The 22,329-nt window shown below is 24.1% G+C and overlaps 4 protein-coding genes across 5 annotated transcripts in view; 2 read left to right on the top strand and 2 right to left on the bottom strand.

Annotated features, from left to right (window-relative positions):
* The first annotated feature begins 3,593 nt into the window (after nt 1–3,593).
* On the top strand, nt 3,594–6,396 carry LOC128959138 (uncharacterized). Of its 2 annotated transcripts, none has more exons than XM_054305079.1 (3): nt 3,594–3,896; nt 5,893–6,042; nt 6,134–6,396. In XM_054305079.1, exons 1-3 carry the CDS (start codon nt 3,599–3,601, stop codon nt 6,367–6,369), a joined length of 684 nt encoding a protein of 227 aa, XP_054161054.1. In that variant the 5' UTR covers nt 3,594–3,598; the 3' UTR covers nt 6,370–6,396. The 2 variants fall into 2 exon arrangements, with proteins under 2 accessions (XP_054161054.1, XP_054161055.1); XM_054305080.1 differs by lacking the exon at nt 3,594–3,896 and adding an exon at nt 5,061–5,728.
* A 2,020-nt stretch (nt 6,397–8,416) lies between these two features.
* Nucleotides 8,417–9,137, bottom strand: LOC128959110 (CCAAT/enhancer-binding protein gamma-like). The gene is made up of 2 exons (XM_054305053.1): nt 8,641–9,137; nt 8,417–8,426 (listed from the first exon to the last, which is right to left on the bottom strand). The coding sequence occupies exons 1-2, from the start codon at nt 9,087–9,089 to the stop codon at nt 8,417–8,419; spliced, it is 459 nt and encodes a 152-aa protein (XP_054161028.1). The 5' UTR covers nt 9,090–9,137.
* A 3,751-nt stretch (nt 9,138–12,888) lies between these two features.
* On the top strand, nt 12,889–17,112 carry LOC128959136 (uncharacterized). Its single transcript, XM_054305078.1, has 7 exons — nt 12,889–12,976; nt 13,361–13,612; nt 13,744–13,774; nt 14,205–14,296; nt 14,811–14,960; nt 16,015–16,234; nt 16,958–17,112. The coding sequence occupies exons 2-7, from the start codon at nt 13,417–13,419 to the stop codon at nt 17,049–17,051; spliced, it is 783 nt and encodes a 260-aa protein (XP_054161053.1). The 5' UTR covers nt 12,889–12,976; nt 13,361–13,416; the 3' UTR covers nt 17,052–17,112.
* Nucleotides 17,078–22,329, bottom strand: part of LOC128959109 (pseudouridine-5'-phosphate glycosidase-like) — a gene marked incomplete at its 5' end in the record, with an annotated part of 30,527 nt that continues 25,275 nt past the window's right edge. The window contains 4 exons of the mRNA XM_054305052.1: nt 17,078–17,140; nt 17,375–17,489; nt 18,059–18,187; nt 21,296–21,457. Coding sequence (XP_054161027.1) covers nt 17,097–17,140; nt 17,375–17,489; nt 18,059–18,187; nt 21,296–21,457 — 450 coding nt within the window. The remainder of the gene's footprint in view (nt 17,141–17,374; nt 17,490–18,058; nt 18,188–21,295; nt 21,458–22,329) is intronic.

The raw sequence follows: 22,329 nt of genomic DNA, 5'->3' as shown, positions 1-22,329 counted from the left end.
TTTTTTTGAGAGGGTATTAGAAAATGTAGGGTAAATATTACTTGTCATCAGTCGCTCCCTCCCATTTTTATGATATGATATATTCATAAATAACGTTATATTTACTGTTTATAGATCCGCCCATCACTACTACAACAAYGTTCACATACAACGTAACACAAATAATTATTTTTTAAAAATATTTATTTWAAAAAAGTTTTAGTAATATTTATTTTCTATACTAATTGTGTTTCTTTTAAAAAAAATTATATTTTATCCAAAAAATTAYAAAAAAATAATTTTAATTTTAATGTATATGTTGTCCAATATCTTCAGGTATGGTATTTGTAGACATAAGCGATAGTTTGGCGGCTTTCAGACCACTGTCCACACAATCGGCCAAACATTTTGAACGYAATAAGCCGTAAATCATTGCCGAAGCAAAGCTACGATATATATATAAATAATAAAAATTATTTTAATTAATTAATTTATATTTTTTAAATATATATATATATATATATATATTAAGTATAAATATTTTTAGAAATTGGCTTAAAAATAAATAATGTGTAGGTTTTTAAATAAAATTAAAATAACTTTWTTTTATTAAAAAAAAAWTATAAAATATATCGTAAAAASTTATTTTAAAAAATATTTATATTTAGATTAATTATTAAGTTTAAAATAATGTTTTTTAAATATAGTAATAGTAATAATATTATGTTAATGTACGGTATTATATATAAATTAGATTTTATTTTATTTTTTAAAAATGAACATGCTAAAAATTAATATTAATAMTTTTAATRTAAATATTTGTAGTAAATAAATAATTAATTAATTTACWGTACGTGTTTATATGTTAATTATRTTACTTTAGATATAATTTAATTTATTAGTAATACTAAACWTAAMTAATAATAAACTAATAATAATAATCTCAATGTTAAATATTTGTTTTTTATCACTAGTAGACTATTAGTAGATAGTAGACTACTATTAGTAATCATAAAAATTTGTTTGCTATATATTATTATTATTATTAGTTTAAATGATTTATAACTTAWATACTTAAGTTTAAAGTACTTTATTATTATTACTAATCTGTAAATAAACACATAACAAATAAATGATTAAAAATAAAGATTTSTATACAACAATTATTATAGGTAGTGATACTATATTTTTATTATTATAGTATTTTAATAATTATGTAATTATTATTATTATCAAAAATAACATATATTGCTATCTAATTAAATATATTGAATAGTCATCGGAATATTCTTTATTGATGTATGTATTTATAGGTATGTGTGTGTGTGTGTGTGTGTGTGTTTGTGTGTGTATATATATATATATATATATATGTGTGTGTGTGTGTGAATGTGTATGTGTGTGTGTATGTGTGTGTCTATGTGTGTGTGTGTCTGATGTGTATGTATATATGTATGTGTCGTGTGTGTGTGTGTGTGTGTGTGTGTGTGTGTGTTGTGTGTCTATGTATGTGTGTTTGTGTGTGTGTGTGTGTGTGTGTGTGTGTGTGTGTGTGCATGTATTTATGTATGTATGTCTATGTGTATGTAAATTTGTGTGTGTGTGTGTGTGTGTGTGTGTGTGTGTGTGTGTGTGTGTGTGTGTGTGTGTGTGTGTGTGTGTGTGTRTAATAAATTTTAGGCTAATTTTATAAATTAGAAAAATAAATAAAAATAGATTTTACCTAAAATTATAATAATATTTCTAATAGATTTAACTATTTTTAAAAATTACTAATAAATAATATATATATATATAATATTATTAAAATTWAATTTTATTGTATGAAAACCACATACCAATCGCCAGCACCGGAAACATTGACAATGCTATCCTGAAGCTGATCCTCTTGTGGCCAATGATATACATTGATAGTGGTATAGGCGTCATAAAACATGGATATCTATAATTAAAAAATTAATTATCATAATTATATACTTACAATTAAAAATTTGTATAAAAAATTGATAACTAAACTGAATCTTTATGAATAATCGGCGAATTTGGTCCCAATTCAATGATATCTGATTTATCGGTAGATTTGGTTACCACTAAAACSCCAAACTTTCCCAAAGTTACGACAATTGTATGAAACAATTGTGTTTTCCTRATAATCTGTTTCGACATTTTTGTTGAATTTTCAATTAATAAATCAATACCTAAATCATCGATATTTTCGGTCAAATATTTCCCGATATTTTTATCATTTTGAAATAAATGTCGAAATATTTCAAATAATTCATAATAATTAGGTGACATAAAACACAATGATTTATAATCAATGGTTAACTTATTATTATTATTGTCGATATTATTAGTCATAAAAATTTTATGACAAATATTACGATCGGTTGGTTCGTACCAAACTATAATTGTGTTCAAAAAAATATATTAATTAATTWATTAAAATTATTTAATTAAAAATTTAATATAWAYTTTATAACAATAACAATAAAMTWTATTAAAACTTAAKAACAATACAAATTTTTACATTTTTAAGTTAGCTAATAATTAYTTACTGTATTAGATATATTTAATTTATAATTTAGTTAAAACAATAAATTATTAATTTTATATGTTATAATAATGATAATGTTGGTTATTTGTATCCAGGTTAAAATGACATAAAAATATATATAAAAAATTATAAACTGTGTAATAGTTATTAACTGTATAAGTATAGTGTACAGTAGTATAAAAATATATACCAGTGCTTTAACTTAATTTTTAGGCTAATATTAACTAATAATATTAATACATTATCATATCATAAGTTATATAACATTTTATTGATAATATTTTATTTAATTTTTTAATTTTAATTTAGTTAATTATATCCCAATAATTTTAAATTGAAAACTTTATTTGTTTGAAAAGTTTGATAACTAAATTGAAAAAAAAAGTTTAGCGCTATATATAAAAAAAATAAATAAATATAAACTGGTGTCCAATACCTGTAAACTTTTTTTTTTWAAAAAAGCTAACAGTGCTAAYCCAATATATATATATTATATAAAATAACTCATGGCTCAGGTATGTCGGTATATATTGAGGGTTGACGTCATACACCTGAGAGGAGGCATCGCAATAAATGCCATATTTTTCTCAAATGGCTGTGCATTTCATTCACTGGATTTTTTTTATRTATATAATCAAAATAGTAGTAATAAAGGTGTGAATCTTTGTTTTGTTATTATTATTTAATGATATGTTTTTTTCATATATTAATATACAGGTATATGATATGTAATAATCAGATTTTTGTSAATGTTTTCATCAAAAAAGTTATCAAATTATATATATATATATTTTGGAGAAAATTTTCTGACAATTGATTAGTGTATTCAATAACAAACAAACAAAAAAAAGTTTTTCAAAATAAAAAAATATGGTTTAATTAATTAAATAATAATTAATAATAAGTTTTTTTTATTATAAGTGTTGCGACAAAAAACTGTTTTGGTTTGTGTGTCGACACCAATCCAATGAATTTTGATACAAATATTAATTAATTAATTATTAATTTCGGGTAACAATTGTGGTCACAAAAAAATCACTGCTTATATATAATGATATAATTATGACAGACTTTATGAGAAAGTTTGTCCACAAAGTGGACGTAACGTCGGTCCGTGCGGTCACCTATGCGGCCATTTTTACATTTGTAACGGCAATCTTAACAATAGTAGCCTTTTCGACCCCGAACTGGTTGGTAGCGGATAATMGGCAACCGATAAAACGTTTTGAAAAGTTAGGTCTATGGGAGGCCTGTTTCTATACGTTCAGGGATGTCAACTATCTATACGATCGGGAGTTCAGGGGCTGTAAATGGCTTTTCGATGAAGACTATGCCTTCCTATTGGACTTTCTGGAGCCCCGTATGTATACAATAATARTAGTAGTAGTTTATACATACCATTCCCTTAAATAATATGATATCAAWGATATATATATATATATCTATTAGTMTGATATAGMTCAGGGATCAAATTTTTTTAATGGTATCACTTYATARAGTGATTGGTTTTTTGTTTGTATTTAAGTGATAATTGTTTTGTCATTTATATCATATCATATGATTGTCAATTAAAAAWTSATATATAAAATGTCATTTTTGTTTCAACTAAAAAAATAAAGTGTGAATACATGTGTTATAAATTTATATATATATAKATATTATATATATATATATATATATATATCTATATAAAGATAAATAGATAAAACAATACAATAATTTACTTTATATATTATATTAAATACCCGTTTTTAACATATATTTATCAATAGCTATCAATATATAGAGAGATATCAATTTTATTTCGATTTATTTTTTAAAAATTATTTTTTAAATTGTGTGTTAAAAATATTATATTTCATGTTTACATTTAGTAAAAAAAACATWGAAAACTAGTTACGTATGCCCTTTGAAATAGTAGTTAATAGTGATATTAATTACAATATACAGTATAACACACATATATTTCCAGTGATTTTTKAAAAATATATAAAATATGTCATATTTAACACAGATTTTTCTAGTTTGAATATAATTTATTACATTATTATTTTAGTAAATAAAACTATTATATGATTTTTATAATGTATTAACTTTTTAGCGCAATTAATTGYTAATAGCAATTATTATTATTATTATTATTATTAGTGTTTATGTTGTTTGCATTAAATACTTTCATTAAATTWWTAAAAATGTTTTAAAATGTCATTAAATTGTTGTSTGAAATGAGAGGATAGGGATAGTCTGGGAGAGAGAGAGAGAGAGAGAGAGAGAGAGAGAGAGAGAGAGAGAGAGAGGAATACCTCATGAGAGAAGTGGAATAAGCCATTCAGGTATTCCTCTCTCTCTCTCTCTCTCTCTCTCTCTCTCTCTCTCTCTCTCTCTTTGAGAGGGAGAGACGTTTTTAGGGCGTCGGTTATATACCTGTGCTATAGCTTTACCTATACTTTTACGTTTGAATTATATATATATATAAAAAATCTATACAAACACTGGTACTACTGATGAATGGCGAGTATTGGAAAAGGCGTTCAAAATATATATATATAATATACTGTCGTCTCAACCATGAAGTCGACGACTATTTCCTATTGAAAAACTCATAATTTCTTGTTATTGTCGTCAATACACCTGTAGTTTTTAATAGGTGATAGTTCACCTACAGGTTACCCCAAAAAAAAGTCATAATAATAATAATACTGATGATTATATAATAATAACTGGTGTTTATCTGTCTGTGTGTGTGTGTGTGTATGTATGTATGTGTGTGTATGTGGGATATCCCGTCCACTAATACGACTACCACTACTAAATGTGTTCAAAGTATAGCCAAAAACAACCAAAAAATTCACAACAAATCGTCCGAACCTTCCGATAGTTAATAGTTAGCCGATAGCCCCTCACACCCCCCGATAATAATGACTGAACGCCACCGTATGACCGATGCCCGTATCGCCGCCCTAGTGGTCACTGCCATTTGTTCCGTGTCGACACTTATCGGGTTTGTTACGCCCAATTGGCTGGCCTCCGATCGGCGACTATACGGTGCAAATTTTGTTAAGCTCGGTCTATGGGAAACATGTTTCCGATCCTATCATAACCCCGATGACTACGATCTGACCAAATATTATTCGGGTTGCCGGTGGATATTTGCCGACGAATACTATACTATTAGACATCTATTGATGCCATGTAATATTGATGATAATATACCCCCTATTTTATCTATATCTATATATATTGATATCATATATTTATTAATATTAATTGATTTGAATATATAATTGTTTTTAAAATTATATTTTTTAAAAAATTAATTATATTTTTTTCTCTTATCTATTATATATCTATTATAGCCTTTTTCATTGCCACCCAAGTCTTATATACAATTGGTTTCATATTTTTGTTGGTCGCCTGTATCGGCGTACTGGCCATTCAGCTATGTTTTGTTATCGATCGGGAAATATTTGCAATGAAAGTCCTATCGATTACAATGTTTTTGGCCGGTAAGTGATTGATTGATTGACACCAATAGATACCCGAATAATTACCCGATTGATTGATTGATTTATAATTTTTTTTTTTTGTAAATTATAGCCTTATTTACGACAATAGCTGTACTAATATTCGGTATTAGAGGCGACGATCGTGATTGGATGCCCGATCACGACCACAATTTCCTGTCCTGGAGCTACGGTCTGGCCGTAGTCGGCGTCTTTTTCGAGTGGATGTCGGCCATATTGTTTTGGGCCGAAAGCCGTATACTTTACAAGAAAGAGCTCAAACGGGAACAACAGATGTTTAATATGGAGCCGACAAACATCAAGGCTTAGTGGGGGTGTGGGGGAGTGGGAGGAGGACGGGATATGATTGATAACCCCCCCCCCCATCAATGTTAAAGTTAATAATTATTTAATACCAATTATTAGTAATATTGTTGTGTTATTTAATTGAGATAATATTTAATAGGTTTTTTAAAAATTGATTGATTAAACCCATTGATTATTATTATTATTATTACTGTAATATTGAATGTGTTAATTATTCCGTCCTTTTTTATATATAAAAAAAACAATTCAATGATTGAATGATAAAATCTATTGATATATATATATTAATATGAAATATTGAGATACCTTAACAATTTTATATATATATGTTTATTAATAACTATATATATGTGTTTCATAAAAATATTATACTGTATATCAAAACAACAACAAAAAACTGTAAAATCAATTATCATATGTTTAATGCACTCTTAATTTTTATATATATATATATATATATATATATATATAATTTATATATATTTTTAAAAAAAAACAATTTATAATTTTTATATAATTATATACAATATATCTCATAAATTTATAATATCTCTCAAATATCTCATTTTATTTTAGATTTTTTGTGCACACAAACAATTGTGTTTTTTTTTGTGAAATTATTAATGATAAGCTATAATTTTTTTGTATAGCTCCCCGCCCGCCCCCGCCCCCCAATAATTTTGTAAATACAATTACAATAATAATAATTCTGCATGTATTGTAATTTAATTTATAATAATATAAATTAATATTATTGTTAATAATAATAATAATAATTAAGCTCACAATAAATTTTTTGACTAATAAAAAAAGTTAACATTTAGCGATTAACAAACATTAATTAATTAATTAATTATTTTTTTTTGTTAAAAATAATTTACTTTCAAAAATTCAATATATTTAATATTAAAATAATATTAATATTAATATAATATTAAAAAACAATATCTATTATATATATACAGTATATTGTTTATAATAATTAAATGCTCAATAATACCTTAAAATAATATCGTCAAATTATGAATAATAATAAAAAATTTAAATTTAAAAAATTAATATTAGTTTTTAATTTTGTGTTAATTAAACAACATTTTTAGTAATTTTTTTGTTTATTGCTAAGCAATTATTATTATTATTTTATTTTTTTAAAAATTGCTAATTAAATTAAAAATGAGTGTTTCAATTGATTTTTGATTATTATTTTTATCAAAAAAAAAAATAAAATATATTAACGTCATCATATTCAATGCTAATCATAATCATAATAAAAATAATATCAATTACAGTATTATTATTATTATAAAATAAAATTTTTATCCAAAAAAAATGATAAGTCATCGGTTTATTAAACAAAAAAAATTGATTTTTTGATTTAACTCAATTTTATTGTTATTATTATTATTATTATTATTATTATTTTCACTGATAATAATGACAAAATATTTTATATATTATATTATTTAATAAAATTATAGAGTATTTTCGCAAAATATATGATTTCTAATATATATTTTTTTTAATATTATATATTATATATGTGTTTATCAAATAATGATTACGTAAAACTTTTTCATTTATGTATATATTAATAATATATGAAAAAATGAAGTTATTTTTAAACTACTAAGAAATAAAAATCAATATTATATTTCATTATAATTATGATATTATATATATATATATATATATATATACCGGTATACTGTATATATATAGACAGAGAGAGAGAGAGAGAGATATAGAGAGATAAATCTTTAAGGGATTTAAATTACATGACTTTTGTTAAGCAATAACAGCATAACATCACTAATGATAATAATAATAATAATAATAATTTTATGTAGAGATTATGTACATAATTATTAAAATTTAAAAATAGATTATTTAATAGAAAATTCATTTTTTTAAGTCAACAACATTATTATATATATTATATTTCATTTAAAAATCAATATTAATATATAATTAAATCAAAAAATAAATTAATTAAATTAAGCTATATATATATTATTAATATATATATACGTATATAAATTACCAGTATCAATTAATTTGTGCTTTTTTTTATAATAGTGAGAGGTATTAATAATTAATTTAAAATTTAAATATAAATAAATAACTTAAAAAATTAATAATAATAATAAACAACATTAACAATAAATAGATAATTAATTAATTAATTAATTATAAATAAATAAATAATTAAAAAAAAAATTTTCTCATAAATCAAACAATCATTTCTTGTTGTTGTTGTTGTTGTTATTGGGAAACAATTCTTCGGTAACTTTCGTATCGATTCGTGACTCGGAGTAACCAAAAGTGGTCAACAATAGTCGCAAACCACCGACCACTCGGGCCATCACTTCGACCCGATTCTTCAGCTGTTGGTTTTCGGACATCAGTTCATTGATACGAATTTCGTTCAATTTCAGTCGTCGTTTGGCTTTTTCCCGACTCTTGCGGACAGCGATGTTATTCTTCTCGCGTTTCTGTTTATAATCATCAGTGGATCTACTGTTGTTGGATCTGCTGCTGCTGTCGTCAACAACAACGACGACACCTTTATCGCTATTATGATGACTACTACTGATATGATGATGATTAGGATCTTTCATTAGTGTCAACAACGGCTGATGACCACTGGTGGCCACTACTGTCGCAGCCGGCTGTATGCCAGTAGAGTACAGTACACCACCACTACTACTATTGGTGTTATTCATAGGCCGATGATGTTGTCGATGATGATGATGAGGATGAGGATGAGGGGGAACTGTAGTAGTAGTAGTATCAGTAGGTATGGTATCTATTAAGTTAATATCCGTTTGGCAACAGCTAAGTGTCGTATAGTTGTTGTTAGCAGTAATAGTAGTCGTATTGTTATACCGATGATGATTAGGTTTGACAGATAAATAATTGTTGTCAATAATTAATAAATTTTTATTATCATTATTATGATTATTATTATGACTGTTATCGTCATCGATGGTATTATTATCGATTCTGTTATAATAATCATTATTATTATTATTATTATAGCAACTATTATCGTGTTGTTGTTGTTGTTGATAATGATGATAATTATCACTATTGAATCTGATTTGTTGTTGCATTTGTATTATTAAAATAATAATAATAATACAATAGTTTTTTGTAAATAATATTATTGATGAATATTAATAATAATTATTATTAGAAAATATTAAAATATATATTTTTTTAAACACAATATGAAACACACAAACAAATTATTATTATTATATTAATAATAATTTATTATATATATATATATATATAAATCAATACAAGAATATTTGATTCAATATAATTTTTTTTATTATTATTACAATACAACACAAGTTTTTTTTAAATAGGGAAATGTTTGTACTGTATTTGAATAAACTAAATATGTTTTTTTGTGAAATGTTTCACAAAAAATAAAATAAAAAATAAAATGATATTTAATAAAAATTATTAATTTGTTTTATAATTTTGATATATAAAACTTTTGTTGTTGTTGTTGTTAATATACGATTACTATTTTAATTTTTTATAAAACACATATATTTAATTTTTCAACAAAAATATATATATAATAATCTGTATGTGTGTGTGTGTAGTGTTTAACTACCTTATAATACTGTAATAATTATAAGCATATTATATATATATATATATATATTATTAATTAAATCAAATTATTATTATTTTTTATAAAACAGCTTTTCATTGAATTATAAAAAACACAGAGTAGTAGTAGTAGTAGTAATAGTAGTGTTTTATATAGTAGTTATTGATTCACTATTGATACACAAATTTATAATAATAATAATAATAATAATTTATAATACTTTTATAAATAAATAAATTAGAGGCCAACAACACAAAAAAAATAAAATTAACTAAAAATATAATTATTTTTTAATTATTATTATTATTATTATTAAAAACATGTGTTAGTTTATTTAATATTTTTTTTAAATTGTATTATTATTATTAATATGCGATAATATAATAATAATAATAATAATAACAGTCAAGAATATATTATAAATATACTGTTATGAATAATAACAATCAAATAATATTTTTTATGACAGAATATATATGTGACACAACAATATAATAACAAAATAATAGGTAATAACTTTTTTTTTAATAGTTTATATACAATATGATATATAATATGATAAACAGTATAACTGTATGTATATAACTGTTTAGTTTGACAAACATATACAATATAACTGTTGATATAATAATAACAACAACAACACAATGATATTTAATGACAAAACAGCAGTCAAACAAACCGACACCAAAAAAAATAAGACTAGAAATAATAGTTTTATATATATATATATATATATATATATATATATATATATATATATAAACTAATATATAATTCAGTACTAAATACTATATATATACTGTCAGTATGTTTGCTGCGAAACATTTGACGAGTTGTGCAACAAATATACAGTATATTTATGTATTATATATCAATATACCTGTATATCTAAGTAAAAGACAATTTTGTATCTCTCTCTCTCTCTCTCTCTCTCTCTCTCTGTAATACCTGTATAGTCTATAGTTATATTATATAATTAGTAGTTAAGGCAACAAAAAACTTTTCAAAAAAAAAGTAGATGTCATTTGAATAATCAGTTGCGAAATCATATAAGATATATATAGGTATAGTTAGTATACCTGTAGTATAGTTAGTAACTTATAGTATATATATATATATATATATCATATAAATTATATAATATAAGTAATGTTTTTTTTCAGAGATTCACTAATGCATTACATTCATAGATCGTTTACTTTATATGTTTTTTTTGGTAACTATTATTTTGCTGTGTGTTTGTGTTGAATGTCAAACAACAAAATTACTTGACTCCAGGTTTGCGCAACAGTTGTCATATATTAATATATATATACTGTATATATACTGTATATATATATGCTAAAAATTATGGTTACCAGCGATTAAAATTAATTATATAATATATATGATCTGCACAAATATGACATTTTACTATATATATAATATACTATACTGTATATAAACTTTATATATTTAGTATACATATTAAAAAAATATTGTATATAATTGATATCATTTATACGCTTCTATAGTTCATTATTTTTATAATATATATGTTTATAATGTATATACAGGTATGATATATATATGATATGATATGATTTAACTAACTAACTAAAAAACAAAACAATTAAACATATCCATGATTTAGATAATTGTTTATTATTATTATTATGCAATAGTAGATTAAAATAAATATTTTTTTAAAAAAATTGTTGTTATCTTTATGTGTGTGTGTGTGTGTGTGTGTGTGTGTGTGTGTGTGGTTATGTGAAACAAAAAATAAAACAAGTTTATAAACTAATCAATAATATATATATATATATATATATATATATATATATATATATATATATATATATATATATATATATATATAACTTATATAATATAACAAACAATTATCGAGAGGTGTTTAAATGTTTGTATTATTATTGAATATATTATTGTTTTTTTATTATAATTATGAAAATATATTCAATAATATACTGTATATACTATTATTGAATATATTTTCAAATCATATTCATTGTATACTAATTTATACAATTAATATAAGTTAATAAACAAAACAAAATTTTACCATAAATACTATTTTTTTTATATTATATAATATACAGTATATATATTAATATTAATTTATGTAATACATAAATATTTTTAATTAAATAATAACATATGTTTACTATTTAATCAATTGCTAAACTAATTGATACCGGTATTTACTTGTTTAAGTTAATTATTAATATAGATAATTAATTTTTTAAAAGTACAATTAAAAAAAAATTAATGTAAATTATTTTTAAGTTTTATTATCAATAAAAATCAAATGTACAGTTAAAATATAACAATATTTAAACTAATTATTTTTTTGGGGGGAAAATTATGTTTAAAAATTTATAAGTTTTTTTTAAACAAAATACTAGCAAAAAATATTATTATTAATAATAATAAATTATTGTAAATAAAATTACAAACTTAAAAAAATTAATATATATTATTTTTTTAGCATTTATATTAGATTTTTATTTTTTATTGATAATAAATTGTAGATATCATTAAATATTATATCTATAGCATATCAACAAATATATATTAATTTTCAATTTATATATCAATCTATATATTAATAATATAAATGAAAATATTATATCATATATAATACTACCCAACAACAACAAAAAATATATATTAAGTTTTTAGACAACATAATTTATTGGGGCATACAATGCAAGTGTGTGTGTATTATACCTGTATATATACTGTACAGTATATTACTATTACATTTACTGTATTTATGGGGACAGGTAGCTCTCTCCAGGTAACTGTCCTGCGCACATGTATACCCAATAACTTTTTTTTTTTAATTTTTGCTTCAAAAACAATGTTTATTTGAAATCATTTTACATTTTGTATGTATTTATATAGTGTACGGTAAAAGTTAATAATATTGGTTATCAACTAAACAAAAAAAAGTGTTTTACCACACAATATGTATGTATAATATTGTTAATAAGTTTACTATAATTTTTTTAAAAAAAAAAATTAAAAATGTTTATTAGTTTTAAGTTTAATTTATTAGTAGTTACTAGTAATACTATATATATATACAATACAGTATATACTGTACATAGCATAGGGATAGGGATAGGCATGCAAAATGATGGCAGTCTATCCAATAGGGTGGGGCGTTCACCCAAAAAAATTATATTTGTTATATACATTATGTTTGTTAGGCATATATAATAACATCATATACAGTATATATATATTACTTAGAAATTTATCTGTGATTTTTTTATATATATATATAAAAAATTAAATGCAATTTTATATTAATCAATCAATCAATCAATTTGTGTTCACATTATTTAATAGGCAATCAAATTGTTTGGACACCAGTAATAACCAGTGAATAATAATAACCGATAATAATGTCAAGTCTTAGCGGTGGCAGCAGTCGTATGAGCGGCGATGATATACCGCCTAAATATCGTCTAAAAACATCGTATACCCTACTGGCCTCCGGTTATGTAGCATTGGCCGCATTGGTCACCCTAATCATATCGTTTGCCAGTCCCTATTGGCTATCATCTCATAGATATACGTACAAAAATTTTGTTAGACTCGGTTAGTATTTATTTTTTTTTTATATACCGTATAATAGATAACTTTTTTGTTGTTTGTTTTAATTATTAGTAAATTATAAGCTAATATAAAAAATTTAATTTAATTGTTGTTATGTTTTGTTGTATCAATAGGTCTCTGGGATTTTTGTTTCGACCATTACAGGTATATATATACAGTATATATATATATATATATATATATATATATATATATATATATATAATCTATTTTATATGATATATTTGGTAATTTGATAATAAGTTTTGTTATTATTATTGTTGTTATTGTTGTTGTGTTAATCATATACTGTAAATAAGTAATATTATATATATATATATAACACTTTATTAAACTTTAATTATTGTCTAGAATTATTTATTATATAATATATATGATATTTAATTTAATTAAAAAATATCATTTATCTATCATCTATTATATATGATTAGTATTTATTTGTAGCCATAAATTAAATTTAATTAATATATCATATAATAATAGTCTATAAAATATCTATAAAATTTTTTATTTGACTAATTGATTATTGTATTTATTTAACTAATTGATTATATGCATATATTTATATATATAGGCACCCACCCTATCAATATGATGAACTATTCAATGGTTGTCACTGGATCTATAGCTCCAAGTACCAGAACATTAGAGATTGGCTACAACCGGGTAATTTGATTAAAAATTTATACCGGTTATCCCCACCCCACCCCACCAATTGGTTTATAGTCGGTTATCTACTACAATGACAATTGGTCACAAAAAACGGTTTTAATATACAATATTATACTGTATATATAGAGATATGATAACACCACCAAATCATACCTACCAACCAACCAACCAGCCAACACACCCAATAACAACAATTATCAATAGTATATGACTTCCCCCCCCCCACTGATAAGATATCTGTGTTTTACTGGTATATACAGTATATTATTATTATTAGTATAACTATTATGTATTTATGATATTTAGAGAGAGATTATGTCAATTACTACTGTTTTTTTGTTGGTTGAATACAGTATTAAATTATTATATCAAATAAATCAAGTAATTGATTTGTTATGGTTTTTACTGTATATAATGAGTTATAATTTTTTTATTTAAAAAATTATAATTTCTAATATTGTGTATTATTATTTTTTTTAATTAATTAATTAATTTTATTTGCATCTAGGTTGGTTTATGTTTGTCCAGGGAATGCTATGCATATCATTGATATTTTCGGTACTATCGCTGGCCTTAATCAGTGTAACTATAATGCATTTTCTTAACCGGTATGTCGTAGCCGTAATCGGGTCGGCATTTTTGATGCAAGTTTGCGCCGGTAAGTGTGTTGGACATACACACACACACATACATACATACAGACACATACAGACACATACAGACACATACAGACACATACAGACACATACAGACACATACAGACACATACAGACACATACAGACACATACAGACACATACAGACACACATACAGACACACATACAGACACACATACAGACACACACACACATACATACAGACACACACACACATACATACATACAGACACACACACATATAGACACACACATATACAAACACACATACATACAGACACACACACGCACACACACATATATATATATATACAATTAGTTTTTTTTCAATACATTACATATAATTTTTAAAAAAATAATTCTGTATATTATGTAATAATAATAATAATAATAATATCTATATATTTCGTGAGTTACTATACTAACTATTAAATAAATAGCTAACAAAATACATAAATGTAATGAATTATATATATACACTGTATTATATAACTACTTATACAGTATAATAATGCTCTACTAATAACTAATTTTTTTATTTATAATTTTTTTTAAAAATTTTCATATAATAATAATTATTATTATTATTATTATCTCACAGAATCTCAATTGTATACAAAAATCAGATGAAATTGTTAATTTCAATAAAAACTTCAATTTAGTATTTAGTATATCATAATCAATATACTGATAATGATGTTAATGCATATTAATAACAACAACAACAACAAAAATTACATAAAAATTAATATCACACACACATACATACATACATACATACACATACACATACACATACACATACACATACACATACACATACACATACACATACACATACACATACACATACACATACACATACACATACACATACACATACACATACACATACACATACACATACACACACATACACACACATACACACACACACACACACACACATACACATACACATACACATACACATACACACCTAATAGGACATTAATAATAATAATATCCATAAAACTAATTGATATATTTGTTTGTTTTTTTCACACATATATATAGCAATACCCTTATTCCTGGGTTGGCTAGTATTCTGTATAATGCATTCCGACCGATCGTGGCTTATGTATCCCATGTATAACCATCTGGATTGGGCCTTCTATGTATGCATACTGTCCAATGTGTTGCACCTGTTAGCCGGCCTAATGCTATTGTATGAAACATTTAAGACCCGACAGCGCAAACAAAAGTTGACAAACTTGGTCTACAATATGCAGCCCAGGTTTTAGACCCAATTTTATTTTTTTTGATATATATATGATTTTTTTAATTGTCATATCATTATTATTAAATGCCATATATTAAATGTCTACCAAAATAATAAAAACATTTAACTATTATTATTGTCTACCCGTCCCATATACCACACCTCCATTCAAAACTAATTCATGCCATTATTATTATTATTATTATTATGAAACACATAGTGTGCACACCCTTTCATTATTATTATTATTTTTATTGATAAAGTTTATTATCATATGAATTATGATTTTTATTATTATTATTATTATTAATGGATTAGTTATTATTTTACAAAAAAAATTAAAAAAATGTTTTAATATTCTATATGTTATTTAATATTATCAATTTTATTTTTATTTTATTTAACGTTTATATTATTTTATTAATATATATGATATTATTATTATTGAAAGTAATTATTAATGATTTATATTAATTAATTAAAAAAAATTTAATCGCTTTACAATTTTAATTTTTTTTTACAATTTGCACCCAAATTATTGTTGCTTATAATTTCATTATCACATTAAAATATATTATTATTATTATCATTATTTTATTTATTAATTAAAAAAAATTATTAGTATATTGTTATTATAATTAACAATTAACTATAACAAACCACACACCAAAAAAATGTTTATTAAAATTATTTACTTATATATTATTTTTTATATGATTTATTCATATATTTTTTCAGACAACCCAATAGTGATGCCTACGATTCAACAATGCCTTTGAAAAAGTCAAAGTCATCACCCATTGAAAGACATACACACTTTTCGCAAGTTTAACACATAATAATAATAATAATAACCACAAAATAATTAATTAATTAATTAATTAATAATATTAACCAACAATTTTTGCACAATTAGTCTCTCTGTTTTTTTGGGTGTAAATAATAGTTTATTACACATTAATTAATTAATTAATTTTGATAGCAATTTACTTATATATATATATATATAAAACAACATGTTTTTGATAGCAATTTTTTAGTTATATATATAGTGCAAAATATATATATATATATATAGTTAAATACTTGCTATTAAATCATATATACTAATTTATTATTATTATATAATTAATTAAATTTCAAAACACTACTTACCGGGAACGGTATATTTTGAGCACACATCCAATACATAGGCCATCGATTCAATGGGTATATTAGCGTCAATTATAACTAACGGTGCAATTTTGATGTCATCAACAAATTGTGATATCTATTTATATAAATTATAATTGATTTTTCACCAAATAAATTTTTAAAAAAAATATATTAATATATAATTAACAATATATAGTACACTAAATATTTTTTTGCAATATATTTACCAAACAATTTATACATTTTAAATATTAGTGTGTATATCATTATTATTAGTATTTTTTAGTAAATATCATAATTAAAATATTATTAATGATAAATAGTTACTATTAAATAACAACAACAAAAATTTAGACTGTATCCATATATCAATTGTACAAATAAAAAATAAATAAAATAAATTATAGCATAATTTTTTTATATATATATATTAATATATAATACTTATACTTATCAGTACTTATGAGATATCATGATATCATATATTAATATATATATTAATATAATGTAATTACTTAAGCATTAGTTAACAACATTAGTTAGTTACTAAAAAAAACGCTAAATGGATATTAAATTTATTATATATATATATACTGTAAATTATATATATATGTATACATATGTATAATATAGATATATATAATAAAATTATGAAAAAAAATAAAATAATTAAATACAAATTACATGTTGTTTAGTAATTAATTGATGACATCGGAGATCGCCGACCACTAGTCGACATTCACCGTTGCCGTCGACAATGACAGTACACGAAGAGGTCGGTATTTCATCTGATATTTCTATACCATTGGGATTCTGTGAGATAATAATAATAATAATAATAAAATGAAAATTAAAAAAAATTAAAAATAAAAAAATAGTTATTAGTAGAGCATTATTATATAAGTGAAGTTATATATACTGTATATATATATATATATATATAATTCATTACATTTATGTATTTTGTTAGCTATTTATTTAATAGTTAGTATAGTATAACACGAAATATATAGATATTATATATTATTATTACATAATATACAGAATTATTTTTTTTAATTATATGTAATGTATTGAAAAAAAAAATTGTGTGTGTGTGTGTGTATATGTGTGAATGTGTGTGTGTGTGTATGTGTGTGTGCATGTATGTATATGTGTGTGTATGTGTGTGTATGTGTTTGTATGTGTGTGTATTTATTTTTGTGAGTATGTATGTGTGTGTGTGTGATATTAATTTTTTATGTAATTATTGTTTTTGTTGTTGTTATTATGCATTAACATCATTATCATTATATTGATTATGATATACTAAATACTAAATTGAAGATTATTGAAATTAACAAAAAAATGTTTTTATACCAATGTATAAATATGTTATAAATATTGATATATTAATTTTAGTATATAATTAGTGTAATTATGGAAAAATTAGTAAATTTTTGCTAATAATAGTTTGTTTAATTTTTTATTGAAGAAAAAAAACTAAAAAATTAATGGTAACAATAGTTTTCCACAAAAAAAAAATTAAACTAATATAATATTTTTAATAGTAATTTCTATTGTAATATATCTTTGTTTTATGTTTTTTATTAAATTTATAAATAAAATGTATATTAATAAATATTTTGTTGTTTATGATGCATAAATTTTAAATAATATATATATATATATTACTATTAATATATATCCTAAATATTGCATAGATATTTTATTATTATTATTATTATTTGATATTTTGACATTAAATTATTTATATAAAATATATAATATTGCAATAGTGGGTCAAATCAGCAAAATAGTTTTGTTTTTATTTAAATAATTAAAAACATAATTATTACATAAGCTAAATTATTGAAAACTTTCCCTATAATAAACAAATGCTTATATACACTAATATTTCAACATTAAATAATTTTATATTGAAGTCAAGGATATATTGTAAGGGTATTTTATTTGTTATACTCTGAAAAATTATTTCAAAAATTATTCTTATTTTTATTTGTTAAAAATTTATAACAGCACTAAAATGTTTTACAAAAAACCTAAAGGTAAACACCTTGTTTTTAAGGAAACTTTATCCAATATTTTGTGTTAAATAGAGTGTTAAAATAATGCACTAAAATGTTATAGAAAAAATTAAATAGTAAACTCCCAGTTTTAATAGTGATTAAATCCTGACTCAATGTGACACACTTTCTCCTCACGTACACTTTAGTATAAATAGAGGTGTCTCTCAGACACCAAAATCAGTTCTCCATTTGGAGTCATACTACGTGTATTACTTTAAAGTGAATTAATAAAAGTATTTGCATATTACTTTGTGTGTGTGTTTACTTTGTCATCGCGAATCAACTGTTTGGACATCTTAAGGGACGCCTTTGGACCTATCCACAACTACGCGGACAGCTAACAACTATTACGTAAGTAAATATTTTTATTATGAGAACTCCGGACCCCGTATCCGTTAACGGACGGCTCTTAGTGTACCTTATAGGCCCACGGTCCTTATAGGCCCACGGTCCTTATAGGCCCACGGTCCTTATAGGCCCACGGTCCTTATAGGCCCACGGTCCTTATAGGCCCACGGTCCTTATAGGCCCACGGTCCTTATAGGCCCACGGTCCTTATAGGCCCACGGTCCTTATAGGCCCACGGTCCTTATAGGCCCACGGTCCTTATAGGCCCACGGTCCTTATAGGCCCACGGTCCTTATAGGCCCACGGTCCTTATAGGCCCACGGTCCTTATAGGCCCACGGTCCTTATAGGCCCACGGTCCTTATAGGCCCGCGGTCCTTATAGGCCCACGGTCCTTATAGGCCCACAGTCCTTATAGGCCCACGGTCCTTATAGGCCCACGGTCCTTATAGGCCCACAGTCCTTCCAGGCCCACGGTACTTCCAGGCCCACGGTCCTTCCAGGCCCACGGTACTTCCAGGCCCACGGTCCTTCCAGGCCCACGGTCCTTCCAGGCCCACGGTCCTTCCAGGCCCACGGTCCTTCCAGGCCCACGGTCCTTCCAGGCCTTGTAACCCTATACGGATCCGAAACCCTAGATGGATCTGAATCCCTACACGGATCTGAAACCCTAGACGGGACTGAAACCCTAGACGGATCTGAAACCCTAGACGGATCTGAAACCCTAGACGGGACTGAAACCCTAGACGGATCTGAAACCCTAGACGGATCTGAAACCCTAGACGGATCTGAAACCCTAGACGGATCTGAAACCCTAGACGGATCTGAAACCCTAGACGGATCTGAAACCCTACTTGGGTGACAGAGCCTATTTGGGTGACAGAGCCTATTTGGGTGACAGACCCTATTTGGGTGACAGACCCTATTTGGGTGACAGACCCTATTTGGGTGACAGACCCTATTTGGGTGACAGACCCTATTTGGGTGACAGACCCTATTTGGGTGACAGACCCTATTTGGGTGACAGACCCTACTTGGGTGACAGACGCTATTTGGGTGACAGACCCTATTTGGGTGACAGACCCTATTTGGGTGACAGACCCTATTTGGGTGACAGACCCTATTTGGGTGACAGACCCTATTGGGGGACAAAACCTATTTGGGCTAAAGAATTAATTGGTCAGAGTAGAATAAATAGGAAACCGCTCGTTCCTAAGCCACGCATTACTATAAGTTATCACTAAAAGAGTCAAAACCGTAAGGTAAGTGGTGTATTGCCGAGTGTTTGGTTTACATAAGGAAGGTTAGACAAACTTAGATACCCGTAATGTACCCACTTCCCCTACAATATAATAATAATAATAATAAACCCCATAAACCAAATGTCATGTAAAACAATAATAATAATAATCACCAGTAATTACCAGTAGACAATGTTTTAGTATAAAATACTAAAAAACTTTTTTTTTTAAACTAAAAACTAAAAAAATAAAATAAAAACTCACTTTTAAATCATTACACCGGAGTATGGCTTTACCATTGCTATCGTTTCCAACTGAAGATATAAATATAGGATTCAAACCAAGTTTTGATAGACAATCAAATATATTGCGTCCGACGCCACCCAATGTTGTCCTAATGTTTCCGCTATAAGTACTGCCGTCTAACTGTATATATATATATAAATGGGTTTTAAATCATAAAATAATAGACATTATTATAAATCATATATTATTATTTAATTTTTTTTCTGAAAAAATGATTTATTTATTAAGTTATATATATATATATTATAGTTATTTATTTATGTTATTAGATTCTGTATATATATATATATATATTGTTTTGATAAATAGTTTTATATGAAATAATTGTTTTTGATATATAAAATTTTTCAGAAAATATAATAATAAAAATCTATTATATCGTTTAGCATCTATTATTATATTATATTCAATAATAATATATCATATATTTATTTATTTATTATTATTTTTGATTGAAAGCTATTTCATGGGCTAAGAATGCAGAATAACTACTAATTTTTTGGTAATAATAATATAATAATATAATTAATTAATTAATTTATCAAAAATTTTTTGGTTGTTTGTTATATATATATGTTTTGAAAATAATTTTTGAATTATAAAAATATTCTTTTATATAAAATTTTTATAATAAAATACAATTTTATTTTTATACAAAAAAATGTCATTAAAATATTTATTACTCTATAAAACTAAACTTGATTTTTAGTATTTAATAATTTTTTTTTAAAAAAAAATCAAATCAAAAATCTTATTCAATTTATAAATTTAAATCAAAATATAAATAATTTATAAAAAAAATGTCAAAAAATATTATTTGATATAAAAAATGCGCAAAGAATACATTTTAAATGGGTATAAAATGGGAAAATAAATTTGAAATAACATTACATACACACACCAACAAAAAAATATAAAATAAAATAAAACTTTTTTTTGGTTATATTTTTATTTGTGTAGACATTTCGTGAACCAATCGATTTGTCGGTGCC

Source organism: Oppia nitens, unplaced genomic scaffold, assembly GCF_028296485.1.
Source record: "Oppia nitens isolate AA-2021 unplaced genomic scaffold, nextdenovo-longstitch-racon4-pilon3 scaffold41_pilon_pilon_pilon, whole genome shotgun sequence".
In the NCBI taxonomy this organism is placed as follows: domain Eukaryota; kingdom Metazoa; phylum Arthropoda; class Arachnida; order Sarcoptiformes; family Oppiidae; genus Oppia; species Oppia nitens.
Note: the sequence above shows the minus strand (reverse complement) of the source record. Positions and strands in the feature narration are given on the sequence as shown.